This window comes from Saimiri boliviensis, chromosome 9, assembly GCF_048565385.1.
Source record: "Saimiri boliviensis isolate mSaiBol1 chromosome 9, mSaiBol1.pri, whole genome shotgun sequence".
Lineage (NCBI taxonomy): Eukaryota > Metazoa > Chordata > Mammalia > Primates > Cebidae > Saimiri > Saimiri boliviensis.
Genome location: NC_133457.1, coordinates 95,117,151 through 95,144,606, shown reverse-complemented (window position 1 = coordinate 95,144,606; position 27,456 = coordinate 95,117,151). Strand labels below are relative to the sequence as shown.

The 27,456-nt window shown below is 52.2% G+C and overlaps 1 protein-coding gene and 1 long non-coding RNA gene across 2 annotated transcripts; one reads left to right on the top strand and one right to left on the bottom strand.

The window, feature by feature from the left end:
• The first annotated feature begins 19 nt into the window (after positions 1 to 19).
• LOC141585688 (uncharacterized) lies at positions 20 to 11,869 on the top strand. The gene is made up of 2 exons (XR_012519334.1): positions 20 to 130; positions 11,610 to 11,869. It is a non-coding gene; the product is annotated as an uncharacterized LOC141585688 (long non-coding RNA).
• On the bottom strand, positions 8,329 to 22,397 carry SCRT2 (scratch family transcriptional repressor 2). The gene is made up of 2 exons (XM_039479742.2): positions 22,194 to 22,397; positions 8,329 to 11,164 (listed from the first exon to the last, which is right to left on the bottom strand). The coding sequence occupies exons 1-2, from the start codon at positions 22,324 to 22,326 to the stop codon at positions 10,374 to 10,376; spliced, it is 924 nt and encodes a 307-aa protein (XP_039335676.1). The 5' UTR covers positions 22,327 to 22,397; the 3' UTR covers positions 8,329 to 10,373.
• Positions 22,398 to 27,456: the final 5,059 nt, after the last annotated feature.

Here is a 27,456-nt window from a genome sequence, read left to right as displayed (position 1 = left end):
ACCCCGGCTCCGCTCGGTGCGTGCTGCGGAACTCGCGCGGGGCTCCGGCTCTCCAGCGGGGGGCGCCTTCCGCCTCCCCTCCGCCGCGCGGCGTCCGGGGAGTGGGAGCGCCCGGGCTGGCTGACTCAGGGTGAGTTTGCAGGTCGCGAGGCGGGAGGGGCGCGGGTGACGCACCGGCCGGGGTGACTTAGGCCGCGGGGGCGGGGGCGGGGGCGGAGAGCGCGGCGGACCTGCCCGGCCAGGATGAGTCGGCAAAGCCCGCAGTGCGCCGCCGCCCCGCTGCTGGGGCTGCTAGCCAGCGAGGTGATCATCCCCACAACGCTTCCACTCCCGAGCTGGTGCTGGCTGTGTCTGGAGCGGTTCAGAACGCTTTGCTGGTATATTAACTTATTTAAACCTCAAAACAACCCTGCCAGGGAGGTATGATTGTTATTCCCATTTTACAGAAGATGAGACTGAGACACAGAGGTTTAAGTGATTTACCCAAGGTAATGGAGCTAGTAAGTGGCCGAATCCGCGTTCAAATCCAGACACTCTGGCTCCAGAGTCCGCTCTCTACCCTACCGCTGGCTGCCTTGGTGCAACAGGAGCCCTCAGGAGTCGCGCTATGTGTGGGCCCTGTCTTCAAGTTCCACACTGTATCATTACAGCACTACTAGGAAGTAGGTGCAGTTCTAGACCTGCTTGTCTAAGGTCAGCTGGAATGAAAGTCAGGTCATGAGTCCAAACCATGGGACCACTTCACCACCACTCCAAGCAGGAAGGAGGGCGATCCCAGGCTCGGCTGAAGACGCGCGTGTCTGGTTTGCTTGTCTTCCTTCTTACCCTGGATGGCACGAACATGGAGGAATGCATACTTACCCTGCCAGCTGGAGAGAATTCGAGATGGAGAAGGGGCGGCCAGGGGTTTCTACTTTGCCTGGCGCCGGTTGCTGACACTTTCCGAACCCCATCTGTAGAATGCAGTAATGCTGCCCATCACTCAAAGGTGTGTGAATTGAGAGTGCTCATAGTGCTCTGTGAATTGCATAACATCCATTTTGCTGTTGAAGATCATTTATTTTGGGTTCTTAGTCTCTCACAAAACCTTAGTCTAACAAAATCTTAGTCTCTCAGAAAACACCGAGACCAAGACTTGAGCCTTTCCCTTTCGAAACATAATTCCCTCAAGCACCTAAATGATACTTTGTTTCAAGCAGTAGAACTGACATCCACACCTCTGCACCGACTCTCCAAAAAAATTAGACTTTCAACTGGGCGCGATGGTTTACGCCTGTAATCCCAGCACTTTGGGAAGTTGCGGTGGATGGATTGTCTGAGATCAGGAGTTCGAGACCAGTCTGGCCAACATGGTAAAACCCCATCTCTACTAAAAATACAAAAAAAAAAAAAAAATAATAATAATAAAAAAAAATAGCGGAGCAGAGCATGGTGGCCTGTGCCTGTAATCCCAACTGCTCAGGAGGCTGAGGCAGGGGAATTGCTTGAACCAGGGATGTGGAGGTTGCAGCAAGCCAAGATTGCACCACTGCACTCCAGCCTGGGCGACAGAATGAGATTCTGTCTTAAAAAAAAAAAAAAAGAATTAGAGAATTTCATCGAGGGAAGTTATCCCTTCTATAACATCTTCCTCATTACAGGAGGTAAGAATGGCAGGATAACAGTTTCTAGAGTGGAAAAGTAGAGATCTGGCCTGATTATCTCATCATGGTGTGCCCCAGGGAGGCCTCATCTTCTGGCATCAAATTCTCTGTGTTAAGATATCTATGGCCCAATTCAAAATGGCTTAAGCAATAAGAATGTTTTCTCACATAAGATGTTTGGAGGTAGGTGTGTCCAAGGTTGGTAAAGAGGCAGTTGAACAATGTGATCAAAAACCCGGATTCTGTCTGGGCCTGATGACTCACATCTGTAATCTCAGCACTTTGGAAGGCGGAGGCAGGCGAATCACTTGAGGCCAGGAGTTCAATACCAGCCTGGCCAACATAGTGAAACCCTGTCTCTAACAAAAGTACAAAAATTAGCCAGGCATGGTGGCATGTGCCTGTAGTCCCAGTTATTCCAGAAGCAAGAGAATTGCTTAAAACTGAGAGGTGGAGGTTGCCATGGGCTGAGATCACATCGCTGCACTCCAGCCTGAGCAACACAGTGAGACGCCATCTTGGGAAAGAAAAAAAAAAAAGACTCTAGTTCTGTCTGTCCTTTTGTGCCATCATCCTCAGTGTTCTGTTATCCTGGGGAATGCCCCTCATGGTCCCAAGATGGCTGCTATAGCTCAAAGCATCACATCACTACGTGCGAAGGTCCAAAAGTGGAAGTTAGGACATCGCTTTGAGCCTCTTTTTAAGAGTGAAGAAACCTTTCCTGGCTGGATGCAGTGGCTTGCACCTTCTGACCTTATACTCCTTGAGCCCTGAAGTCCATTCTAGTCACACTGGCCTCCTTGCTGTGCCTACTCCACAGCAAATGTGTCCTGACCTCAGGCCCTTTGCATTTGCTGTTCCCTCTGCATGGAACACTCTTCTCTCAGGTCACATACAGCATACATTACTGAGTGCTTTCCATGTGCTCAGCATGGTTTGATGCACTTTACATATATTAACTCACCAAACCCAACAGCTCTATGAGATGAGTCTGTTATCTCCATCCCCATTTGATAGATGGGGCATGCCTGTGGGAGCTCTGCCCATACATAAGCACATTCTGGAGGTGCCAGGCCATTCACTAATGGGGGCAGGAGCCGGTGAGTAAATGCCAGTCTTTCAGAGAGATGCTCTAGACCATTCAGATCTTTCTGGACCCTTCTCAGAGACCAGAAGTACTCAGCCCTATGGCTACAACTGACTTCACTAACATACCCTCTGTCCCATTCCTCCCGCCCCTCACTTCTGCTTCCGGGGATCACCACCCACATAAACGACTTTCACTCAAGTCTCAGACTTGCTATCAGGGAACGAAGACTAAAACAAAAGGGAAACTTGATACTGGGTTATCCCCTGTAGTTCTGTACCTCACCTGGGCTATTTTATGAGATGTGTGACCTTAGGCCAGTCACCTGTCTCTGTCTGTTTCCTAATCTGCAAAATGGACATGATGCCATCTAATTCACAGGGATGCTGGAAGAATGAAGAGAGCTGATGTTAGGTGAAGTCCTTAGAACTGTGCACAACACATTATAAGTGCTCAATAAATGTTTGCTGTTTGATTGGACTTTAAATTACAATAGAGCTTGAAGGTCTCTCTGTGTCTTCACTTTCAGACTAGTCTTGATGTATTAGTCAAGACTTTTGTTTGCCAGTGACAGAAAGCCAATGTGAATTAGCTTAATGAAAATGGGGATGCTTGGCTATTCCCTTGACCAAGGTGAAGCCAGGCCTCAGGGGAAAGTAGGTTGAGAGATTTCTTTACTCTGCCCCTCACTCAGCAGAGGGATTATCTCTACATGTCAGGAACATGGCTGTCTATAGCGATGATATTTGGCTTTAAATAAGGGAAACCTGACAAGAGGGACTTAATACAACTTAAAATGTTTCTTCCATTGAAAAATAAAAAGTCTGGCTGGGTGTGGTGGCTCACCCCTGTAATCCCAGCACTTTGGGAGGCCGAGGCGGGCAGATTACCTGAGATTGGGAGTTTGAGACCAGCCTGACCAACATGGAGAAATCCCATCTAAAAGATACAAAATTAGCCGGGCATGGTGGTGCATGCCTGTAGTCCCAGCTACTCAGGAGGCTGAGGCAGGAGAATTGCGTGAACCCTGGAGGCAGAGGTTGTGGTGAGCCAAGATTGCGCCGTTACACTACAGCCTTGTCAACAAGGCTTGAGATGGAATGAAATTCCATCTCAAAAAAGAAAAAAAAAAAAAAAAAAAAAAAAAGCTAGAGGCAGGAAGTCCACGGCTGGGATGACTGCTCCATGATCCTTAGTGGCATAGGTCCTTTCTATCTTTCTGCTGTAATTTTAGAGCAGAGTGTTCATTCTCAGGATCACCTCCTATTCAAGATTGCTGCTGAAGTGCAAGCCATCTCATCTAAATTCCAGCCTGGAAAGAGGTGGAGAAACGGAAAGGCAAAGGATAGGATGGCTCCCTTGTATAGGATGCTATCTCAGAAGTTGTGTATAATACTTCCCCTTGCATGTCATTGACTGGAAATTGGTCACGTGGCCACCCCTGGCTGCAAGGGCAGCTGGTTATTTTGTCTTCATTCATCATGGCAATGTGCTCAGCTAAAATGGGAGTTCTCTTCCTAAGGAAGAATAGAGATTGATAAGTAGCTGGCAATCGGAGCCACAGCTCTCTAGTTACAGGCCGTATGGCACAGAGAGAGGGAGAGAGAGAGAAAATTTCCAAGTTCCAGTCAGATGCCCACATATGAACAAACCAGCTATGGCCTTGGGGGACAGAGACATTTTTAAAAGCACAAGCCACCATTATTTATTATAATGACTTAAAGGAATGGAATTGATTTAAAGATAATTACTGGTCACATGCTATTGGCTAGGCACACAAACCCAGGGGATTTTGTGTTGAGCAAAAAGACACTGCCAATCTCTGCCTTGTGAAGCTTACAGTGTAGTGGAGGATTCAGATAATGACCAAACAGTCACATGGATGAATGGAAAGTAAACATTGATGGTAGGTGCTGCAAAAGAATGGCATGTGGTTCTGAGGAAGTGTCTTAGTCATTTTGGGCTAAGTTGGGCTAACGTATTGCTCTGCCACAGCAATACCATAGACTGGGTGGCTTACAAACAACAGAAATTTATTTCTCACAGTTTTGAGGGCAGAGAAATCCAAGATTAAGATGACTTTGTATCTCCCCAACATTCATATGCTGAAATCCCAACCTCCAGGTGATGGCGTTGGGAAGTGGGCCTTCGGGAAGTGATTATGTCATGGGGCAGAGCCCTCATGAGTGAGATTAGTGTCTTTTTTTTTCTTTCTTAGAGACAGGGTCTCACTTTGTTACTCAGGCTGGAGTGCAGTGGAAATGTAAGGAAAACTTCAATTTTTTTTTTTTAAATCAGGAACCTGGTAATATCTAAGGAATTCTGAACAGAACATTGGTAGAAATATGGATGAAAAAGGCCATTCAGATGAGAAAGTGAGGAAGATATTATTGGACAATGAAAAAAAGGCCATCTTCTTATAAAATGGCAAAGAACTTGACTGAATTATGTCCATGTTCTAGTGTTTGGTAGAAGGTAGAACTTGGGAGCAATGAAACTGGATATTTCGCTAAAGCTATTTCTAAGCAAAGTGTTGAAGCCGTGGCTTGGCTCCTCCTGACTGCTTACAGTAAAATATAAGCAGAAAGAAATGACTTTTAAGCAAAGATGAAGCAAAACATAAAGATTTGAAAAATTTTCAGCCTATCCATATTGCAAAAAACGAGAAAGAATGTTTGGAGAAAACACTATAGTCTCCATAGGAGACTGTAATGGTTATGAGCTTAATCAGTCGTCCCAGTAGGAAAACTGCCACCTTGAACTGAAGGGGAAGGAGATGGGAAGGGGTGAAGGAAGGCTGTTGGACTTCTTGGATTTTTCAGGATAAGACCAGTATGCAAACTATTCTTCAAGACAAGGGAATAATGACCCTGAAGGCAATTCAGAGATCACCAAAGCTATCTCCTTGCTTTCAAAAGTGGGGTCATTGCCTTGCATTCAGCAGGTCAGAGGGCCTCTGTCCAAAGCCATGGAGGAAGAGCTGCCCAGAGCTGTTGGGGTGGGGCTACCCAGAGCCCTGGGAACATGACCTCTGCTGGATACAGCTGTAGGGGCAGGACCACCATCCCAGAGGGTACAGAGGGTGGGACCACCACTATCGTGGGTCTGGAAGGCTGCCTCAGTGGACCTGGAGGCAGAGCATTGAACCAAAAATGATTTTTCTTGAATCTTAAGATCTCGTGTAGTTTGCCTTCCAGGTTGGATGTAATTTGGATCTGCTATTCCTTTTTTCCTTCCTACTTCTCCCTCTTGGAATGGTCTATCTTATGCCTGTCTTACCATTGTATTTCGGAAGCAAATAACTTGCTTGATGTCACAGGCTCACAACTGGAGAGCAGTTTGCCCCAGGATGCATCACGCCTTGAGTCTCAACCACATCTGACTTAGATGATACTTCCGAATAAAACTTTGGATTTTAGACTTCAGAATTGATGCTGGAATGAGTTAAGACTTTTGGGCTGTTGGGATATAAGGACCGAATGTATCTTGAATATGACAAGGATGTGAATTTGGCAGGGGGCAGAGTTGGGGAAGGAGGCAGAATGCTATAAACTGTTTGTGTTTCTCCAAAATTCATGTTAAAATCCTAACCCCCAATATGATGGTATTAGAAGATGGGCTTTTGGGAGGTGACTAGGTCATGAAGGCAGAACCCTCATGAATGCAATCAGTGACTTTATAAAAGAGATCCTGGAGAGCTCCCTCACCCCTTCTTACCATGTGAGGACACGATGAAACGATGGCGGAACCAGGAAGCAGGTTCTTACCAGATGTTGAATCTGCTGGCCCTTGGATCTAGGACTTCTCAGTCTCCAGAACTGTGCGAAACACATTTCTGTTGTTTACAAACCACCTAATCTATGGGGTGTGTGTGTGTGTGTGTGTGTGCGTGTGTGTATTAGAATCTTGCTATATCACCCAGGCTGGAGTGCAGTGGCACGATCTCGGCTCACTGCAACCTCTGCCTCCTGGGTTCAAGCGATTCTTCTGCCTCAGCTTCCCGAGTAGCTGGGACTACAGGCACACAACACCATGCCTAATTTTTGTATTTTTAGTAGAGATGGTTTCACCATATTGGCCAGGCTGGTCTCGAACTGGGATTACAGGCATGAGCTGCCATGCCTGGCCGGTAGTTTGTTATAGCAGCCTATAACTAAGACAGACATGATCTGATCTGCACTTTTGAAAGATCCCTGTGGATGCTGTGGATAGGGGGAGGGAGGCCAGGGAACCAGAACAGATCCAAGGAGACCAGGGAGAAGGCTGGTATAGTTGTCCAGATAAGAGATGATGGTGGCTCTGGACCAAGGTGGAGACTGAGAAGATGGAGAGGAAAAATTGACAGGACCCGGTGGATTGGGTGGTAGGGTGGGGAGAGAGGCGAGAGACATGACCTCTGGGTTTTGTGACTGCAGGACTGGATGGGTGCTGGTGTCATTCACAGAAGTGGGATGCCCCAGAGGAGAAGCAAATCATGGCTTTAGTCTTGGGCTGGTTTCTGTAATCCCAGCTACTTAGGAGGCTGAGGCAGGAGAATTGCTTTAAACCCAGAAGGCAGAAGTTACAGTCAGCTGAGATTGCACCACTGCACTCCCGCCTGGGTGACAGAGCAAGACTCTGTCTCAAAAACAAACCAACAAGAAATCATTGGAGATTTTGTGGAGTTACGGAGAGGTTCCCACAACTGCTGTCATTGTTGAAACAGCTAGCGCATTGCTCAGGATGCAGCTGCTTGTCCAGAGGTGTGTGAAGGGAAGGTGGACAGTCTACAAACTGAGTGTACTGCTTACACAGGAGGAAAGGACAAGGAGGCCCCAGAAGAGGCAGGTTCTAGCCTGAAGCTTCCCCACCCCACCCGCTGGCATCCATCCCTCAAAGCACACGGGCCATGCTTCTTGGTGAGTCTGAGTTGAGGGTAGGAGGCAGGGGGTTGGTGGTCCCCAGTGAAGTTTTTAGTAAGGTGAGCCAGATTTGTGTTTTGAAGGATCACGAAGGCAGCTAGCGAGGATGACGGATTGGTTGTTGCCCTCAACACTTTTGGTAACGGCTCAGAAGCTCTAGGGGCGACTCACTGTTTTTGGACAACTTTGCCGGTTGAGCGAAAGTCAACCTTTTTGCCTGCTTCTACTCACTGCATATGTGACCGTATACGACTGGGCAGAGCAGTAGGGGGGTGAACTGGGGAAGGACATAGGGGTGGTAAACTGGCTGTCAACAGACACATGTGGCCCACAGTTGTAATCGTTCGGCAGGTGTAGTTAATTTGAAGTGTATTTCTCTAAGGTGAGACACACTCTTTCCAATTAGTCACAGGCTTCATCTTCCCTGAAGTCTTAAGGCAACTGGCTTCCCTCACATGTTATTAATCTGATTCTTAAACACTTATTTGAGGAATATTAAGGATTGAAGATGCCTGAGACCTTGTGAATGCCAAGGGACCCTTGGGGCTGTGGGACCCTTGGTGGCAGCTAAGGCTGGTCAGGCTACAGAGAGGAAAATGGAGTGGAAAAATACTCTCTCTCAGATGCCCGCCCCTTCTTCTCATTCCTCCCTTCCCCCTCCACACCCCCCTCCAAACATAAGGTCTAGAGGCAATGGTGAGTGGCCAAAGTCCCTTTAATATCCCTGAATTGCGTTACAAGTAATACTGCTGGAAGTGGGGAAGGAATGGGGGTTTGGGGGTGAGTTGGGATAGGAAGGAGGAGGAGCGCTAAGCGCTCATACAAAATATGGCCAAAAGGCTTAGCATGCATGGAAAATTATTGCTGTCAGAGTTCCTATTTACAGGGTCAACACCCTCCATAATTGCTTCTGCGACCCCTCTCCCTCCCACCATCCCTGCAGCCTCCCTTCACACTGGGCCTGGGGTTGAGCAAAGGCCCATTCACCCCTCTGAAGCCCTAGGGATGTGCCCCTGCTGCAGGGGTGCCTCCGGTCTCCCCCCTCTTTTGTGGCTAAGAGGAGGGGAGAGGAGGATCCGAGAGTCCAGGACTCCTGTCCCCAAGCTGGGCGCGGAGCGATGGGGCAGAGGCGTGTGCTTAAAGCAGAGGGGGCCAGGGCCCGTGCGCATGGAAGTGTGTGCTTCGGTCCTCGCCCGGGCATGCAAAAGCGCAGCGGAGGAGGTAGTGGCGGGGCGGGTGGCTGGCAGCCCGGCCCCTCTGTCCGGGAGAGTTGCATAGACTTGGCCGGGAGAGAGCGACCCTCCCGGGGAGCAGGCCAGAAGCCCCAGCGGGTCCGGGGCTCAGTCGGTCCCTGGAACGTGGGTTCCCTCGAGAAGAGGAATAAATAGGAAACAAATTGGGGAGGCTCCTCTCTCCGGGCCGCCTGGAGTGGCAGGGGAAGGTTCAGGAAGGCGGGGACCTGCCCCACGCCTGGACCTCCTGATGCTCCCTCACCCCCCCCCCCAGTTGAGGGTCAGCAGGCTGCATCCCCCCATTCTCGAGTCCCTTCCTTAGCGAATGCAGGCTCTGATGAGGGTGGATTTCTCCCGAGACGCGGGGGTGTGTGTGGTGGGGGCAGCCCTCTGTGGCCTGTGCTGTCCCTCTCCTTGTCTGGCTTTCTGACCTCCCAGTCCAGCTGGGGAAGCCAGACTGTCCCTGGGTGAGGCCAAGAGATTAAATAGAATAATAAATAGATAAATAAATAAATACACAAATAAATAACTGGAAGGACCCCGCCGGACAGGGGGGAAGGGCATTGGTGAGGTGCTCCGGACCTCCCACAAGTGAGGAAGGGGTCCTGTGGCCCTGGGGATAGGGGAAAGTGCTCAGAGAATCTGGGGGAAGGGCAGCTCCAGACTGGAAGCCCAGGTTGTGCAGTGGTGAGAGAGGGGTTACACTAGGGGGCAGGACCCTGAAGTGCCCCTCAAGTCCCCTTCAGTTTAGGTAAACTCAGAGGGGCGGGAACTGCTAGAGGGGTGAGGGAATCTGGGGCTGGGAGTGGGTGATGAGACCCCCGTGGACTGAGGAGAGTGGAAAATGTCTGTGGGAGTGGTGGTGGCGGTGGCGTGTGTGTGAATGGCCGGACTTAAGGCCTGGGCATGGAGGGGTCAGGGACAGACTTCAAGAAGGGTGAAGATTAGATCCCCAGATAGACACACTCTGGGAGACTCAGCAGAGAGGCCCGAGCTCTGGGGTTAGACTGGGGTCTTAGGGCGGCAGGGCCTGAGTCCAGGTATGGATGGGGAAACTGAGGCAGGTATGGGCGTCAAGGATATAGGTTTGCGGCTTTCACGGGGGGCTCCAATAGAGAAATGGTCAGAGAGATTCAGCTGAGAAGCAAGAAAAGATCTAGAAGTTAGAAGAGCAGCGCGGGGTCTGGGCGGGAGAAATTTCCGGCTCTGGGGCGCGGGAGAGGTGCGGACCTGGTGCCTGAGTTGGGAGCCTTGAAGGCGCGGACAGGGGGTCAAGGTCCGAGGGGTGGCCGGAAAGGAAGTGGGTCAGGGGCTCTGGGGAAGACGGTGCTGGAAGTGAGTCGTGGGTTTGGGGGCTGGAGAGAAAAGTTCCGGGCCGGGCCAGGGGTCCCCACGAGAGGGGCATGGGCAGGGAAACGTAGCCGGGGATGGGCGAGGGCGCTGCGGGCGCATGTCGGGGTCCCGGGGCCCGTGGAGAGCGAGTTCCGGGCGCGCCGGCGAGGCTGAAGGCTCAGCTGGCCGGGCCGGCGGAGGCCGGCGGGGGCGGCTCGGCCCCCTTGACGCAGGCTGCCTCGCAGTGCTTGTGGAGGTAGGACTTGAGCGCGAAGCTCTTGTCGCACTGGCGGCAGCGGTAGTGCTTGAAGGCCGAGTGCGTCTGCATGTGCGCGCGAAGGTTGGAGCGGTCGGCGAAGGCCTTGCCGCAGTGCGCGCAGCCGAACGGCTTCTCGCCGGTGTGCGAGCGCATGTGGCCCTGCAGCAGCCAGGGCCGCGAGAAGGCCTTGCCGCACACGCCGCACTTGTGGCGCAGGTTGTGCGTGAGCACGTGCATGGCCAGCGCGGGCATGGACACGTAGGCCTTGCCGCACGTCGGGCACTTGCGCGCCAGCTGGCTGTCCAGGCTGCGGTGCGTCTGCTTGTGGCGGCTCAGGTTCGACGACGTGGCGTAGGTCTTGCCGCACTCGGCGCACGCGTGCCGGTGCCCGCCGCCCGCCGGCGCCCCTGCGCGTCCCGCGCGTCCCCCGGCGCTCCCCGCGTCCCCCGCGCCCCCCGCGTCCCCGCCGCCCCCGCCCCGCCGCCGCCGCGAGCGCCCGTCCGAGATGAAGAAGGCATCCATGGAGTAGCTGTCGGTCACGGCTGCCTCCCCTCGGAAGTAGCGCGCCGACAGGCTCGACTGCGGGCTCTCGGGGTCGCTGTACTCCTCCGGCGCCGCCGGCGGGTACGCGGGCTCGGCCGGGGCCAGCTCCAGGCCCGGCTTCTGGTCCGCATCGTAGCTGCTCGGGGGCAGGCAGTGCGGAGCGTACCCTGGAGGGGACGAGAGGGGGAGAAGGTGGTGAGAGGAGGCGCGGAAGAAGGCTTCCTGCTTTAAGCAGGTCACCCCTTTCGCTCCCTGCTCAATGCCCCTGTGGCAGCTCAGACAGTGGTGGTCCCCGACCCGCACCTCAGCTCTTCGTGTCCGTGTCGTGGGGAGTCCCCAGTGAGAATTCACCTCCCCCTTCTCCTCCCACTTGGCTGGAGTTTGACCAGGAATCCTGTCTGCCAAGGGTTTGAGTGATTGGTGGGTGGGCAGGCTGGGGAGGGTTCGTGTCAGGCAGCCTGGGTTCCAATCCTCCCTCCATGGACTGCAATGCAAACAGCCGCCACCCCATCCCACGGAGCATAGGGCCGGTGCGGTTCTACAAACCGTGCCTTCGCTCTCAAGTGCTCACAACCATGGAATGATGGTCTTATTATAATACCCACTCTGCAGGTGGAGAAACCGAGGCACAGAGATGCAGCAGTCTAACCTTACAGTCAGTAAGTGGGGCCCAGATTCAAATCTTGCCCATGTGACCCTGAAGCCCATGGTCTCTCCATTCCAACAACATTCTGCCGCTGCAGTCCTGAAACTTCTCTGGATCTCAATTTTCTCATCTGCAAATGGAGCTTGTGATTGGACACCTCCTTCCAGGATCGTTGGAAGGACTGAGTAAAGTGACCATAATAAACGTGTATTAAGCTCTTACTGTTTGCCAGACTCTGCCTCAGTGCTTTACACATGTTAACTCATTTAATTGTCACAGACCCAAGGAAGTCGGCACAATTGTAATCCCCATTTTATGTGTAAGAAAATTAACAAAGAGGGGGAGCACACAGTAATTGCTGTATAAATGTTAGCTATTATAATGATGCTTTTTACTGGTTGGAGATTGTCTCCTTCCCCACCACACTGCGAGCTCCTCAGGGTTGGATTGTGTGCCCAGCACATGCCTGGCTCAAAGTAGGTGTGTGACGAATAGATGTTGCACGAAGGAATCACAATCCAGTCAGACTCACCTGCTGCCAGGGTTGCTGGAGCATTTAAGAAGGGTCAAGTGTGTGGCATGTAATAGGTGCTATAGAAAGGGGACTTCCTCATACCTGCTCCCAAGCTTGCTTTGCTTTATGCTCGTCTAGAAGTCGTGAGGAGTCACCGGTGAGAATTCACCTCCCCCTCCTCCTCCCACTTAGCTGGAGTTGGACCAGGAATCCTGTCTGCCAAGGGTTTGAGTGATTGGTGGGTGGGCAGGCTGGGGTCTCCCAGGGGATTCCATAAGGTGTTCTCATGGGCGGGGGCCATTCTGATTTGCCTCTGCCTCCCACGGCCTAGGCTGGTCCTAGTACCTTCCCTGGGGACCCTGGGGGCTGGGCTTCCTGGAGAGTTTCTGGCAGACAAACTTTTCATCCTAGCACTTGATGGGCAAGTGATTCCATTGTCCTGTGATTCCACAGAACAGTGAAGGTTAGGTTCCTTTCGGAGGTTTCACAGCTGGGGAGTGGGAATTGGCCTTCTCCTGGTGACCCCTGAGACCTGTAACCTCTCTTCCTTCCCTTCTCCCTGTAGCCTCCTTCGCCAAAGTGAGCAGGTGGAAGAGGGTTTTGTGAGGTGGAAACAGGATTCCAAGATGTTCAGACTTTTAGCTAAGTACTCTGGTCAGCTTCCCTTCCCCGAACAGCCTGTCTGATTCCACCTTCAGGCCTTTGCCTCCCATCTGGTGTTCGGAATGGCCACAGGGTGAGGTCTGTGCAGCCCTGAAGGCAAAGGTGTGCCCTTATTTTCACCTCTGTCCCTTCAGCAGCCAGCACAGGGCCCTCTGCAGACAGAAGTGATTGGGGATTGTGGAAGTGGATGACTCAGTAGGGAGGGGCTCTGTGGTCAGATGCAAAGAGGGACAGTGATAGTGGCAATTTTTTCATCTGGGGAGAGGAGATGCCTCATCCTGTGTCTCCTGTTCAATCTGCCTCTGGTCTGGCAGTTCCCCTGCTTCCCAGTCCAGGAACCAGGCCCCATACTCAAGTCCCAGGACGTTCAGGAAGTATGATTTCAGACTGAGTTAAATACCTGTCAGGCACTCCCAGACCCCCCTCCTTCTTCTTCTGTATTTCCTCACGTTGTAATTCCTGGTGATGATAATAATAGCTAATATTCATTGAGCACTTACCGTGTGCACCAGGCACGGTGCTAAGTGCTTTGCTCCCATCATCTCACTGAATCATCACACAACTACTGTTAGCACAGATGAGGAAACTGAGGGACAGCGTGGTGATGGCACTTGCTCCAGGGGTGGAGCAGGGATTGGAATCCACTGCACTGCCCCCCTGGTTTCCCACATACTGGGAGGTCCTTGAGGAAGGGGCTGTGGCTGAGTTGTTCACCTTCTATCCCCAGGACCCCAGCTAGTGGGCACTTAATCAGTATTTGTGGAGTGAGTGAGGATGATTTGCAAGTCTAGCTTCACTCCTCAGCCCAGCAGGATCTCCTGTAGACAGTCCTGTCCACCTGGTCTCAGGACGAGACTGCACCTCATGTGGCCAGGGCCAGGGAAGGGGAAGGGTGATTTGGTTCCCCAACACAGAGTCCGGCTGGGTGCCTTTGAGCAGGTCGTGCCTCGGGTCCTTTTTCAAAATGGGATTTATTTGGAGGGGCAACTGGTCATGTGACCAGTGTCTTGTATGTTCTATTATTGAAGAAGGATGACATATTGGATAAGAGCACAACGTTGGGGCCAGACAGCCTGGATTGTTTTGGCTCTGCCATTCCCAGCAGTGTGACCTTGGACAAACGATTTGGCCTCTTGTGCCTCTACCATTTCAGTAAGGAGTTTGCCAATAAACAAACAATATATAAACAAATAATAACCAACACTCTCAGAACACTCCTGCGCCAGGCACTGTTACAAGGGCTTTCCACGCATGAATGTATTCTACCCTCATGACTCTCGAGGTGCTACCATTTTGCACAAGAGAAGACCAAGGCACAAAGAAGTTAAGCAACAAGCTTAGGGTTGTGCAGCTAAGAAGTTAGAGCCAGGATTCCAGTCTAGTGGCTGGCACATTTTAAATCCACCGCACATGTTGGCTGTTATTATGAATAACAATAACAATCTCCCCAGATGGGTTTCTGTGCTGCAGCTTTCTTGGCGTCTGCCCCAACACATCTTGCAGCTCCTCTCTGGGCCTCTGTTTCTTCACCCAGGATGTATAATTTCTAATTCATGCTCTGATGGGAAAATTTCTGGTGCATAGTAGGAGCTCAATCAGTGAACCAGAGCGTTCTCAATGAGGGTCTCTACTCATGGCGCCCTCTGCTGGCTGCCTTCAGGACCGTTGACCTCACTCCTGTTGCAAGGGGCTCTTTAACCAGAAATAGGGGCACCTTAAACAAAGGCTGCTCATTTGCCTGGGGAGGGATGCAGAATTGTCTTCAGGATAGGAATTGTGAGCGCAGATCAGACACCCAGTTGGTGGAGTCTGGCATGGGTTGAGAGCATCCTGTGAGAGTTTGTGTGGTCATGTTAAGAGGAAGTGGTTCTAACTTGCTTTGTGACTGTGGCCAGGTTGCTTAACCTTTCTGGGCTGAATCTATACATGAGAAAGATTGACTGGAATGGTCTAAAGACCCTTTCTGCATCATGACTGAATCAGTCCCTCCATGATGCTCTTTGCCCCCTTAACTCCCCGCTCATCCCACTCCACCCCATTCTCCTCATATTCACAGACATCTCCCTGTGCAATCTTGGGAAGTTATTTAACCTCTTTTTGCCACACCCGTATAAGGGAGTTCATAATAAGGTTGAATAAATGAATGCATGTAAAGTGCTTAGTGCAGTGCCTGACATAATAGCTGCCCTCTTGAGCTGTGACTATGATTGTCATTGGTAGTATTCCTACCTTTCCTGGTGATATCCTTCTAATCTGCCAGAGGGTAGGAGAAACACTTGTGTATCTTAGGCTGCTGTGTGACCTTGGGCAAACCACCTCACCTCTCTGAGTCTCAACCCTGGAGACTCCTTTAGGACACTAAGCCATACTTTAACCTAATGCATGGAACCCGGACAGGTACCTTCCTCTGCACTAAGGGTGACTACAGAAGGCTGAGATGCCTATCCTGCAACTGACAGAGTGGGACAGGACTCTTGCTTGGGTTCCCACAGAGATAGGGATGAGCTGGGATTCAGGGAAAAGAGAATCTCAGATGAAATCGCTCATGCTGGCCCACCCTTGAATTCAGACCCTAGCTGTGTGACCTTGGGTAAATTGCACAACTTCTCTAGGCTCAAATCCTCCATTGAGGGATGCGGACCAGAACCACCTTGTCATGTAGGGATATGGGGAGGGCCCAGAAATACTTTGGAGATGTGTACGTGTCACCTGGGAATGACTTTGCTTTTCCCTGCCCAAGAGCCTTGATATTTTAGACTGAAGGTCCAGGATCTATTTTTTTTTTTAATTGGTACTCAAAGGAGTGGTGAAAGGGAAATTTATGAGAATTAAGGTGGTGAGCCCTCTGCAAACACTGTCTCATTTAACTGCCTGACCCCTGGAGTGACAGAGGGGAATCTGTAACAAATGCTACTACTGTTACTGCTGGTGCTTCCAACTGACACCAGCCTCCCTGTGAGCCAGACATCGCACTGTGCCCAGAGGCCCAGAGAGGGGAGAGACTTGCCCAAGGTCACTGGAGAGGGTGGAAGGCTTGAAACCCTCCAAGCCCTGTGTTTTTTCTAAAACACCAGAGAGGGCATGGAGACTTGCTGGGGAAGGGATCTTCAGTTGATGGGGGAAGGTGTGGTGGGTTTCCTCAAACACACCACCTTGTTGGTCTGTGTCCCGTGGGATAGTGGGGTGGTGGGGGCATGGAGAAGCTGTTGCGAAAATGGCTCAGCCCCTTGGAAATATTTGTAAATCATACTTAATAGAAGTAATGCCTATCACTTATTGAGCATTTACTTGGTGCAAGGCACCCGCTAAATGCTTTGTGCACAATAGCTCATGTCTAAGGTCACTTCCCTCCATGCCCTTGTTCTGCAGAAGCTGAAGCCCAGACAGGAGCCTTGACCCACCTCAGGTCACAAAACAAGTTCTCACCAGAGCTGGGCTGGCCTCCTTTTCTTTTCTTTTCTTTTCTTTTTTTTCTTTTTTTCTTTTTTTCAGTTCAAGACTCCTTTACCCAGTCTCTCCCAGACTCCCAAGGTACCAAACTTTCTCCAGGGAATTTCTAGCCTCAGCCTCACCTCCCTGTCCCAAGATGGGCAGAAAAAGACAGGGGCCTGGTGGTGGGCCAGCTTCCCAGGCGGCCCACTTTCCTGAGGAGGGCTGGGCCCGCTGGGTGGTGGGGGCTGGAGGGGCTGCTGCATGGGTATATTTAGAGCTGCTTCTTGCTGTGCCAGGGCCTCGGGCCTCGAGAATCAGCTCTAGCCAGCTGAGCAGAAAGCCAGGTCTGTCAGCAGCAAAGCGGGATAAAAATAGTTTCTCCTGTCTGCTCACAGAGCTGGGCAAAGGGGCTGGGTACCTCCCCCTCCCCTTATTATAGCATCTTTGTTAGCGGTTCCCTGGGCACTGGACCAGAAATGACACCCACCTCCTCCAAAGGCCTGGCAGCTGGTACATCTGCCCACGGGGAGGAGGTCCCTGAGTCCAAATGAACAGGGGACAGAGTGAGGTCTGGCCCAACATGACCAACGCTGCAGGGCTTGGGGCTGATGCCCGCTGACCCAGGCCCAAGGAGCTTCGAGAGAATTCCAAGGCTCTTTTCTTCCACCCCCACCTCTTGGAATTCCCCATATTCTGGTCTTTCCTGACTGTGACCCAATTCCTGTGGCCTACAGGGAGGTCCAGAGCTCTGCAGGAATCAATAGGAAAGATTTTTCTGGGGGCGTGGAGGTGAGAGTGTGTGGCTCAGGGTCTTCAGGTGCCCAGCCTGGTTGGTGGAGCTGCCTCCCGCTCCCTTGGGGGAATCTCCAGTGGGCCCTTTCTGCGCCTCGTTCTGGAGACAGGGTGTGTTTCACAGTGCTCCACCTCCTCTCCTGGCCTCCTGCTTTCCGCTCTGCCCCTTCCCTCTCTAGAAGGGTGCACTCAGAGGGCCCATTCCAAACCCCTCCCTCCCCAAAGACTGGCAGTGGATGCTTCATTCCAGGAGACTCCACAGCTGGGAAGAAGACCAAGAGGCCTGAGGGACTCCATCTCTCTCGGCAGAGGGCCTTGAGGCTGGGGAGGCCCCTAGGACCTGTGGATGGAGCACCCCACCAGGGAGGTGTGACAGGGCACACCATTTATGCTCTTGTGACTTCGGGAAGTCATGGGTCCTCCATGACCTCAGTTGTGCCTCTGTAGGTTAAAGCGAATCCTCCCCTGCCCTCTCTGCCCTTTGCCCACTATGGATTTGTGTGGCCAGAGAGTGCCTTTGGGATGCGTCGATTGCTGCACGGACATAAGGGACTTGGTGTACTCTCTGGCCCTCCTTCAGCAATCAAAGACTGAGACTATCTAAAGCATGGAAACCCTCACGTCCCTCTCGTAACCCTACCCCCAGGTTTTAGAGGAAATCAGAGGTTCCCAGATTCCATATCTCACTTGGGGCCCGTCATTCCACACTTCCACTGAGCCCTGTTAATTCATAGGAAAATTAGATTTCTGGATCCCTAGAAGGTCAAAGTGGAAAGTGATCACATTCAACTGTTTGACATTATGAAGGGGAAACAGAGGCTGGGAGGAGAGGGGAGACTAGGTCAAGGCCACACAGAAGGCTAATGGTGAGTCTAAGACTTGAACTCAGCCCAGCCTTGAATAGATCTGGACATGATCTAAACTGGAAATTGGGCCTGAGTCTTGATTCCGGACTCAGCACTTTGCCCTGGACCTGTTCATAGATATTGAAATTTGAATTCGGACATGGATTTGTCCTGGATAGCAGACCTGGACTTATAACCTCAGACAATGACCTTGGACCTGGTCCTGTACCTGAAGTTTGGCCTAGGCCTTGGACTTGGACCTCAGAGCTGTACCTGGATGCTGGACTGGATATTGGACCTTGACCTAGGCTTTGAACTTGGGCCTCTGACATGTCTTTAACCCAGACCTTGTACCTGGACCAAGGTCAAGATACCAGGGGAACGGGTGGTTATAGAAGACTCAGATGGGCCTGCTGTGTGTCCATGGGCACCTCCACAGCCTTCTCTGTGCTCACTCTTCCAAAAGATTGGGGAAGCCCTTTTGCACCACTGCTCCCAAGAGGAACTTAGGTGTGGAATGGATGTGTGGGAGCTGGGGATATTGGGCCGGGCTCCTGGGCCTGGCCTGTAGCGGCTACCTGGCGCCATCAGAGGGAGTGAGAGGAAGTGGGCGCTGGTTTAATGTGGTCAACTAGATAAGCCCATAGAAGTAGGAGAGTTTCCTCAGCCTGCTGGAGGAGGCTTAATGTAGCTGCAGAGGGCAGACAACTGTGTTATTGGATTGGCATTGATCCCTCATCTGCCGGGGTTGGATGTACTCTGAGAGGGCATGAGGGCAGGATCGGGTGGAGATGCAGAGGAAGGGAGGCCTGGCTCCCAGCCGGGGTTCAAAGTTAGGGTGGAGGGGAGCGGACACTCCAGAAGATATTCTTGGCAGGGGCCCATGGAGACCACTGACATGCATATGGGTGGGCCACCTTCTCTGGGGTGGCTGAGAGTCCCAGCATCCCTCAGGATGAGGGCCCGGTCTGTGGGGAGGGCCTGGAGGAGTTGGAGGGTGAGGTTAGCAGAGGGTTAGAATAATGTGAGTTGGCATCTCCCAGAAAGACTGAGTCTGCTCAGAGTCACCCAGGGAAAAAGAGGGGAAGGGAAGGCACTGGAGGAGCAAGAGAGGCATCTTATTGGAGGGGACAATGAAATTAGATCTGTTCCCATTAGTCAGGAAGCTCTGCAGAGAGACCTGGTGCTTTCCTCATTTTGGGGGCTCCCCTTCCCTATTTAGGGGTTTTGTGGGCTTAGGGGGACCCTGGGTCACAGACACACTTGCTGCACCCTCTGCTCTGCCTGGTGGTGGAGGCTGAAAGGGTGTAGGAAGGCAAAAAAGAGCTTTACCTGTGTGTGTGTGTGTGTGTGTGTGTGGAGGAGGAGGAGGAGTCCTCCAGAAATTCTCCAACATTCCCAGGCATTCCTGGAGCTGGGGTACACCTCTTTAATTTGGGGTTCTGCATCTTCATCAGCTAGGAGCTTGTGGTGTCTCTGACCTCCACATTCACAGGCTCACCCCGCCCCTGCTCCCTGCCCCCCATCAGGTTTCCCTTCCATCAGCCTCATCCTGACCCTGCAGCCTGAGCTGCAGGAATGGCTTGTAAGAAGATCTTTCTAATAACTGGAACTATCTCCAGCCCCAGGCCTCCCCCTGCCTCCCTCCCTCCCTTCCTTCTCCTCCCTCCCTCTCCTCATCTTCCCCCCTCCTCTCTTTCTCCTTGTTTACCCAGCACACTTACACACACTGAGAGAAAAACGTCGGCTCAGCAATTTTTCGCACTTCCCTCAAATGCTCAGCAAGGTTATTTCCGGCAGAGCGGAGACAACGGGCCACCAGGAGCCAGCGGGCTCTCAGCAGACCCCCCGGCACCCTCCACCCGCCCAGGGAATAAGGGATCCCTCACTGCCCAGTCTGGCCACACCCCAGGGAGGAGAGAGGCCCCTGAAAACAGGACAAGGCAGACTTTGTATTTCCCAGTCATACCTAGGCTTGGTCTCTGGCACTGACCATCCACTGCAGACACTGCCAAGGTGGCCAGGCCAGGGTGCCTGTCCTCACCATGGGGTAGCCTATAGAGACCAAAGCCAAGAAAAATGCCTGATCCCAGAAATGCTACCACCCTCAGCCAGGTGGCGTATGTTCAGTGGAGCCCTTAGGAAACCCTGACAATGGCCTCTCAGCATCCTGTTAGACCCCTGCGCCGGCATCTCCAGTGCCCCACACTCGGTAATTGACCTTCACAGAAGCTGAGCTTGTCAAAGTTGGAAGGATGCTTAGTTTATGCCATCAAAACTCTTTCACTACTGGGTACGGTGAGGACCAGAGAAGAGGAGGCGCTTGCCCAAGGTCACACAGCAAGTGAGAGATGTAGAGTCCAGGCCTCCAAGTTTCAGGCCAGGCTTCTGGCTATCAGGACAGCCTCAGGATTCTTGGGAGGTCAGGGAGTTGGTCTGGAGCCCCATGGGGAAAGGGACAAAGACAGAGGTGGTTCTAGGGTGTTAAACCCGGTGGAACCTCCGCAGAAATACCCTGCTGGTGGCTCTGCACCCTCCCTGCTTCCCACTATTCTCTCAGGGGCTCCTTTCAAAGCTTTTTTGGACTGAATTCAAGGCAAGGCATTCTCTTGCCTCCCTCCTGAGGAACAGCCTGCAGTTTTGGCTGTGCATGGGAAATTCTCTGGGCTTCTCTGGGTTTCCTCAGCTGGCCTGGGGACAGGTCCAACGGGGCTTCAGGGGGTGGAATCTCAGAGCTTTGTGTCAGTCCCTTAAGGGATCCATATCCCAAGTTTGCAGATATTTTGGTTTCTGCTAGCTTTGAGCACACAATCCCCAGCTTTGGCATGGCCCCAGGTCCACCCTCTGTCCTGCCAGCCCTCAGCCGAGCTCGGCCATGTCCCTGGGCTTCTGTCCTCCTCCTCAAGAAGCCCTGTGGTCAAGAAAAGAGGACAGTAGAATAAGGGACATGTGAGCAGAGGAGAAGGATTTTCTGTTGAGGATCCGGGGGAGGCCAGGGGATGAGGGGCTGTAGCTGTATCCCTGATTACTCTGTAACTTCTTTGACCTTGATGAGGTCACAAAGCCCTTTGCCCAGCACTCTTTCTCTACCTGGTGTGGCAGAGTGACGGAATGTGGGTGAAGTGCTTGGAAATCCCAGAGGTGGAAGCCCCCACCCTCCCAGGCTCCTGTCTTTGCCATCTCAGTTCCCCCCTCATTCTCGGCCCTTTCTTTTCTCCTCTCTCTCTCTCTCCCCACCCCCCGTTTCTCTCTCTCTCTCTCTCTCTCTCTCTCTCTCTCACACACACACACACACACACACACACACACACTAAAGCTGCCACATGTGATGTCAGATCTCTCACTACCAAAGGGACACCTCCTCTTCAGACACCTGCCCTGGTGGGGGCCATCAGGGGAGAACCCTTTTGTGATCCCCTTGGTGAAGGATGAGATCCACAGAAGCAGTCTCCACTTCTTCCTGCCCTCCACAGATCACCCCCTTCTGCACTTGAATGACCTCTCTTGTCCCCCAAACCCTTGTCCCTGCAGGAACTTGTTCTGAGAAGAGATGGTGTGTGTGTGTGTGTGTGTAGCAGGGAGGGGGCTTAAAAGGAGCAGCAGGGTTGGCTCTGGAGGGGGCTGAGAAGCTGGGGATGGGGAGGGAGTGCAATCCCAGGGACCAGGAGCTACTTTGGGGGAACCCCTCCCAGAAATCCCCTCTTTCTTGCAGTCCCCAGGACAGGCCCAGCCTTTGGCAGGCATGTGGCTGAGGGTAACAAAAGAGTTATTGAGAGAGGGGGTCTGAGAGCACTTGTGTGGCATCGGCGGGGGAGCAGATTTAAAGGGAGGGAGGGCGCCCCCAGCCACCCCCAGGGAGCCAACCCTGTCTCTTCAGGGACTGAACATCCAGGGCTCTTTACCTTCCCCCTACCCAGGCAGCCAGCTTCTCTTCCTCAACTGGGGAGAGGGAACCCTCAAACTGCCTGGTGCCTTAGTCCCCAGCACTGGTCCCTCATGAAGGGCCCTCTCTCTGTGTTCTCTGGCCACCCCCTCACTCTAGCCCTATTTGAGGGCCACAACTTTCAAAGTCCCGGCTGGCGCGTGGTTGCGGGATGGGCCGACCCCGTGACTTTCCCTTTGTACGACCTAGCCCCTGCCCCGCCCGCACGGCCCTTGGAAAGCCAGGGAGGCGCACACGGCCAGAGAGATCTCCTCCTGGGGTTTCCTGTCGCGCGCGCCCCTCCTCGTGGCCCAAGTTGGGGAGGGCCCCAGCTCCCCTCGACTCTCCTCCCAACACCCCCCAGCCCCCCGGTCCCACTCACCGTTGTCCCCGGGAGGCCCACGGGAGCCAGGCAGCACGTAGGCTGTCTCCAAGGGGTGGTAGGTGGGGGCCGGCACCCCGCTGCACTGGAAGCCGTCCCCTTTGATCTTCTTCACTAGGAAGGAGCGCGGCATGGTGCGACTGGAGGGGGCCTCGGCGGGGGCACTTGCGTGGGGCCCCGGTGGGGGGAGGCGGCCAGCCGGGCGCGATTGGCTGTCCGCGCGGGTTTTCAGCACTGGACAGCTCCCAGCGGGCGGGGTGGGCGGGCAACCGCTCGGAGCCGGCCCGGGTGGCGGCGGCCCCGGCTCGGGCTCGGGCTCGGGCTCCTGCTCCGGCTTGGCGGCGGCGGCGGCGCGCAGACAGGGGATCGCTGGAGCTGTGCTCAGCACTCCGGCTGCCGGCTTTATATGGGACGCAGGCTGGAGGAGATCAGGTGGTCCCCTAGCAATGGAACTGTTCAGCGCTCTAATCCATCAAATGTCCCCCAGGACAATCGCTCCGCACACGTTCCCCTGAACCGGCGGCGGTGGGGGCAGGCCAGGCGCAGGGAGCAGCGAGCAGGCAGGAGGGGAGAAAGTGAGGGCGAGAAAGGCGCAGAGACAGAGAGAGACGGAGAAAGGGGAGTGAGGGGGGCGGGGAGAAGAAGAGACTCGGAGAAAGACAGAAAGAGACATACAGGGAAAGAGAGACGCACACGCTGAAAGAGGTAGAAATAGAAGCAGAGAGACCAAGATAAGGACAAAAAGACACCAGAGAGAAACGCAGAGAGAAGAAAGACAGAGGTGGAGAGAAGTAGCAACACACACACACCCACAGGAGGAAAAGAGAAATCCAGGCACACAAAAAGGAAGCCCCCCAGGGATGCAAAGAAAGGGAAGAAAAGTGCAAAATAGACGGAGAAGCCGAGGGGAACGGAGGGAGAGCGGCCCGGAGCAGGCGGGGTTCAGGCACATGGGGCCACAGGGAAGGAGATGCAAAGAAAAGAGTGTGCACTGGCCAGCAGAGACTCTCCCGCCTCCAGTCCTCTCCCTCTTCCCCAGTTCTGGAGTGGCCAGTGTGGACGCTCAGCTTTAACTAGAGTAAGTCTCCCCTCCCCCCTGCTCGGGCTCCCACTGGAGCCCCCTGTTGGGTTTGGGGTTCAACTTTCTTCTTCCAGAACTGATGGGGGGAGCAAGTCCCCCAGGCCGATGCCTGGCCCCGCTCAGTTGGTCCTGTTCCGGTGCCTAGCTCAGGCGGGCGCTGCAAGAGGAAGTGAAAATCGTCCAGTAATTAATTTTCCTGCTGCCGGGGGGTGGTGGTTTTGACACATCCGAGACTGTGTCTTTCCCTGAAGCGGGGAGCAGACAATAGAGACACGTGGACTGGGAAGGGAGAGGAGGGAAGGGAGGGGGAGCGGGGCTCCTGCTGGAACTCTTTGCAGGTCAGCTCCTTTGTCTCTAAAAGGATATGAGCAGAACCTCCCACTCCCAGTCCGACCCAAACCTGGGGGAGTCCCCATATCTTGGCAGGATCAAGGAGCAGGAGAACTCAGCCCTCTGCCCAGACGCTGCTGGGAAAAGCCCCATGGTGGTGGACTAGCTTCAGCAAGTGTGGGATGGCCAGTGCACAAGAGTCCCAGAATCAGACTCTAGGAATGCCAGGCTCTCATTGTCAATGGCATTCTGTTTACGGGATGCAGGGCTGGTGGAGTGGGGATGTCCTTATGGGACTGGGCCATCCAATACCAGTTTTCAGGCTAAGACCTAGAGAGGGCTTGGAGTTGCTTGAGGTCATGCAGTGAGTCAGCAGCAATTGCCAGAGACCTCAGTGACCTCCAGGTAGCACTGAATCCGGGCCTATCATGGTCCTTGAGGTGTAGCCCAGAAGTCTCCGAATAAAACTCAGGCCTTTCGTGGTGGCTCAAGCCGGTCATCCCAGCATTTGGGGAGGCTGAGGCAGGAGGATCACTTGAGGCTAAGAGTTTGAGACCAGCCTGGGAAACATAGTAAGACCTCGTCTCTACAAATAAACCAGGTGTGGTGGTGCCCACATGTGGCCTTAGCTACTTGGGAGGATGTGGTGGGAAGATGGCTTGGGCCTGGGAGGTTGAGGCTTTAATGAACCGTAATGGCACCAATGCGCTCCTGCCAGGGTGAAACAGCAAGACCTTATCTTTAAAATAATAATAATATTACTTAATAAATAAATAATAAATTAGCATTTCTGATGCAGGATCTCTTAGCCTTGAATATTTTCAAAAGACTTAAAAATCCAAACATGTGTAAACAAAAAGGTTTACCGTTGAATTTACCCTGTATGGTTTTAGATTGTTTTCCCTGACCCAAATAAGGAATTAAGATGATTTACTCCCTATTTATAAACATTAAAAAATATGTTGCAAGGCCAAGAAAGCAAAACAAAACAGGGGCCCCTGATCTTGCTGAGCCTCTGCATGGCCTTGAGGTCCCACACCGGCTTTCCTGTTGCATTGCCTCATATCTTGCCTATGGGACTTTTTCTTTTTGAGATGGAGTTTCGCTTTTGTTTCCCAGGATAGAGTGCAATGGCACGATCTCAACTCACTGCAACCTTCGCCTCCTGGGTTCAAGCAATTCTCCTGTCTCACCCTCCTTAGTAGCTGGGATTACAGGTGTGCACCACCACGTGCCTGTCTATCTTTTTTTTTTTTTTTTTTTTTGGTCTTTTTGGTAGAGATGTAGTTTCACCATGTTGCCCATGGGACTTTTGAAGAGATGTAGTTTCACCATGTTGCCCATGAGTCACTGAGAGTTGAGGTGACTCATGGCATGTTCTGCGGAATGAGTGGTGAACCAGGCATCTCTGGTCCCTGCTCTCTTGCAGCTGATCTTCAAGGCAGAGTGGACGGACATCAAACAAGAAAATCCTTAGATTAACAATATGTTTTCAGATAGTTGTCCAGGGCTGTGAGGAACATAAAATAAGGTGAGAAGATGGAGAGTGATGGTGCCTTTAGACAGGGTGGCCAGCAAGGGTCTCCTGGGAGAGGTGACATTGAGCCTAGACTTGAGCCTTAAGGGGGAAGGAGGCCTTAAGCATGGATGAAATACACAATGGCCAGCCATGGAAGGAGCCAAGGAAAGAGTGCTCCACGCAGAGGTTTCACAAGTTCAGAGGCTCCGAGGCAGGAATGAGTTTGCGCAGCTGAGGACAGCTAGAAGTGAAGGAAGATGAGTTCAAGATGTTAGCAAGTCCAGACCCAGAAATTACTCCATAAATAACAAATCAATGAGTGAATGAATGAATGATTATAGGGCTGAGGTTCAGCCTATAACTATAGCTTGTAACTGTGACTAGGTAGACCTATTGATTGGAAAATAACTTTTTGATGTTTGCATAGAGGAAGTTGCTTATTTGTTCTGTCATTGACAATTGTTTATGGTGTAGCCATATTTTTGAGTTTGTGCTGGGTACTGGGATCTCTGTCCTCTAGGGGTGCCTAGTTCACTGCAGGTAAATAAGGCAAGTGGGGGTCATTGATCTCACCTCCATCTGCCTGATAGTTCTACCTCTCCAACCTCACATGAACTCTGGGCAAAACGGAGCCCAGAGTCCTTAGCAAGGAACTTAGGTCACAGCAACTTGGGACAGAGCTGGGACTGGACTGTTCTTGCTGGGCAAGATAGTGATCCACCCTTTAACTGATCAAAGGAGGCCCCACAGAAATGATGTATTAAGGTCCTGCAGCCCACTAGTGTCAGGTTGAGGATAAGACCCCAGGTTTCTAACCACAAGTTGGAAGGTGGTTGTGTGGGTGCACTTAGCAGATAAGAAAAAGAAACCTTTAACCCAGAAGATGAGGTTCCAAAATACCTTCAGTGGGGAGTAGACCTTAAGCATGGATGAAATACACAATGGCCAGAAGATACCAGGAAAGACCTTCTGTCCCCCAAACCTCACCCCACCCCAGCTTACTGGCTTCAAAAAGTTCACTACTGGGGATTCATTTCCCTTAGTCACATGAAATAAGGATATAACTTTTATTCCCAAGGATGTTTGCTGCAGCATCAGAGACGGGAATAAAAACCACAGGCTGGAGAAACCAGGGAGAGGGTTGTGAAGAAGACAGTCACCCCATGTAGTATCCTGCAGCCATTAAAAATTCTCATATGGGGAGATAAGCTCATAGAATATGTTAAGTGAGGGGTGCAGAATGCAGAAATCTCTCACAGCATGTTCACAACCATGAACCAAAACAAAAATAAACACACAGAGAAAAGTGAAAGAAGGGAAAGAAGGGTCTGGAACTATGGGGCTTCCCCTGCTCTTCTTTTTGTATTTTCTAAAAAGATCATATAAATATTTCAGCTCAACAAATGTTTATCTTGTGTACTTGCTAACTACCCACTTACTTCCAAATAGAAGAAATGATGAAGTTTAGTAAACCATGTCAGGACATTCACTATTCATTCTTCTGACTTTTGGGAAGATGGTATTGTGAATTTCCCCAGTGGCAATAATAATTATTAATACATCGCCAGCAACGTTACAGAGCGACCCTAGCACTGTGCTTGGCACTGTGCTAGGCATTTTCCCTTTGGAGAAACTGGCTTTGCCTGGGACTTTAGATTGAGGGATTTGGAGTCAGCCTATTTTTAGTTCCAATTCCTGCTCTGCCATTTCCCAACTGTGCCTCTGTTTTCTCATCTGTAAAATGGGTGTAAAAATTGGGCCTGACTCACAAGGTTGCAGTGAGGATTAAAGGATAATATATGTATAAAGCGCTTAGAGCAGTGCCTGGCACACAATAACTTGATAAATGTTGACTGTTGTTATTTATATATCCTTACTCATCTAAGCCTTACCGTGGCCTCATGGGAGAAGGTGGTGTTATTGAAATGACTGGCTCATGGCTACATGGTCACCGTGCAGAGGAGCTAGAGAGTGTCCCATGTGTACATGGCCCACTGCTTTCCTGCCCAGGAGCCCTAGGCTTGGCATAATAGGTCTAGCTGGTGGGGGCTGCAGGCTCGGCCCTCTCTGGCCCACTTGGTCGGCTCTGGCATCTTCCATATTTCAACTGTGCCCTACCCATCAGGAAGGAGAGCAGCTACCAGGGTCTAGGTGTGAGTCTCAGGGCTGTGTGACCCTAGGTGGCTGGCAGAGCCACCCTCGGCCTCACCCTGCACATCCATAAAGAAGGACGGGGTCATCACATGATTCACTGGCTTCATTCTGTGGTGTCAGGAAGGAGCACTGACCTGGGAGTCAGGAGCCCAGTTCCAGCCCTGGTTCTGCTCCCTCTG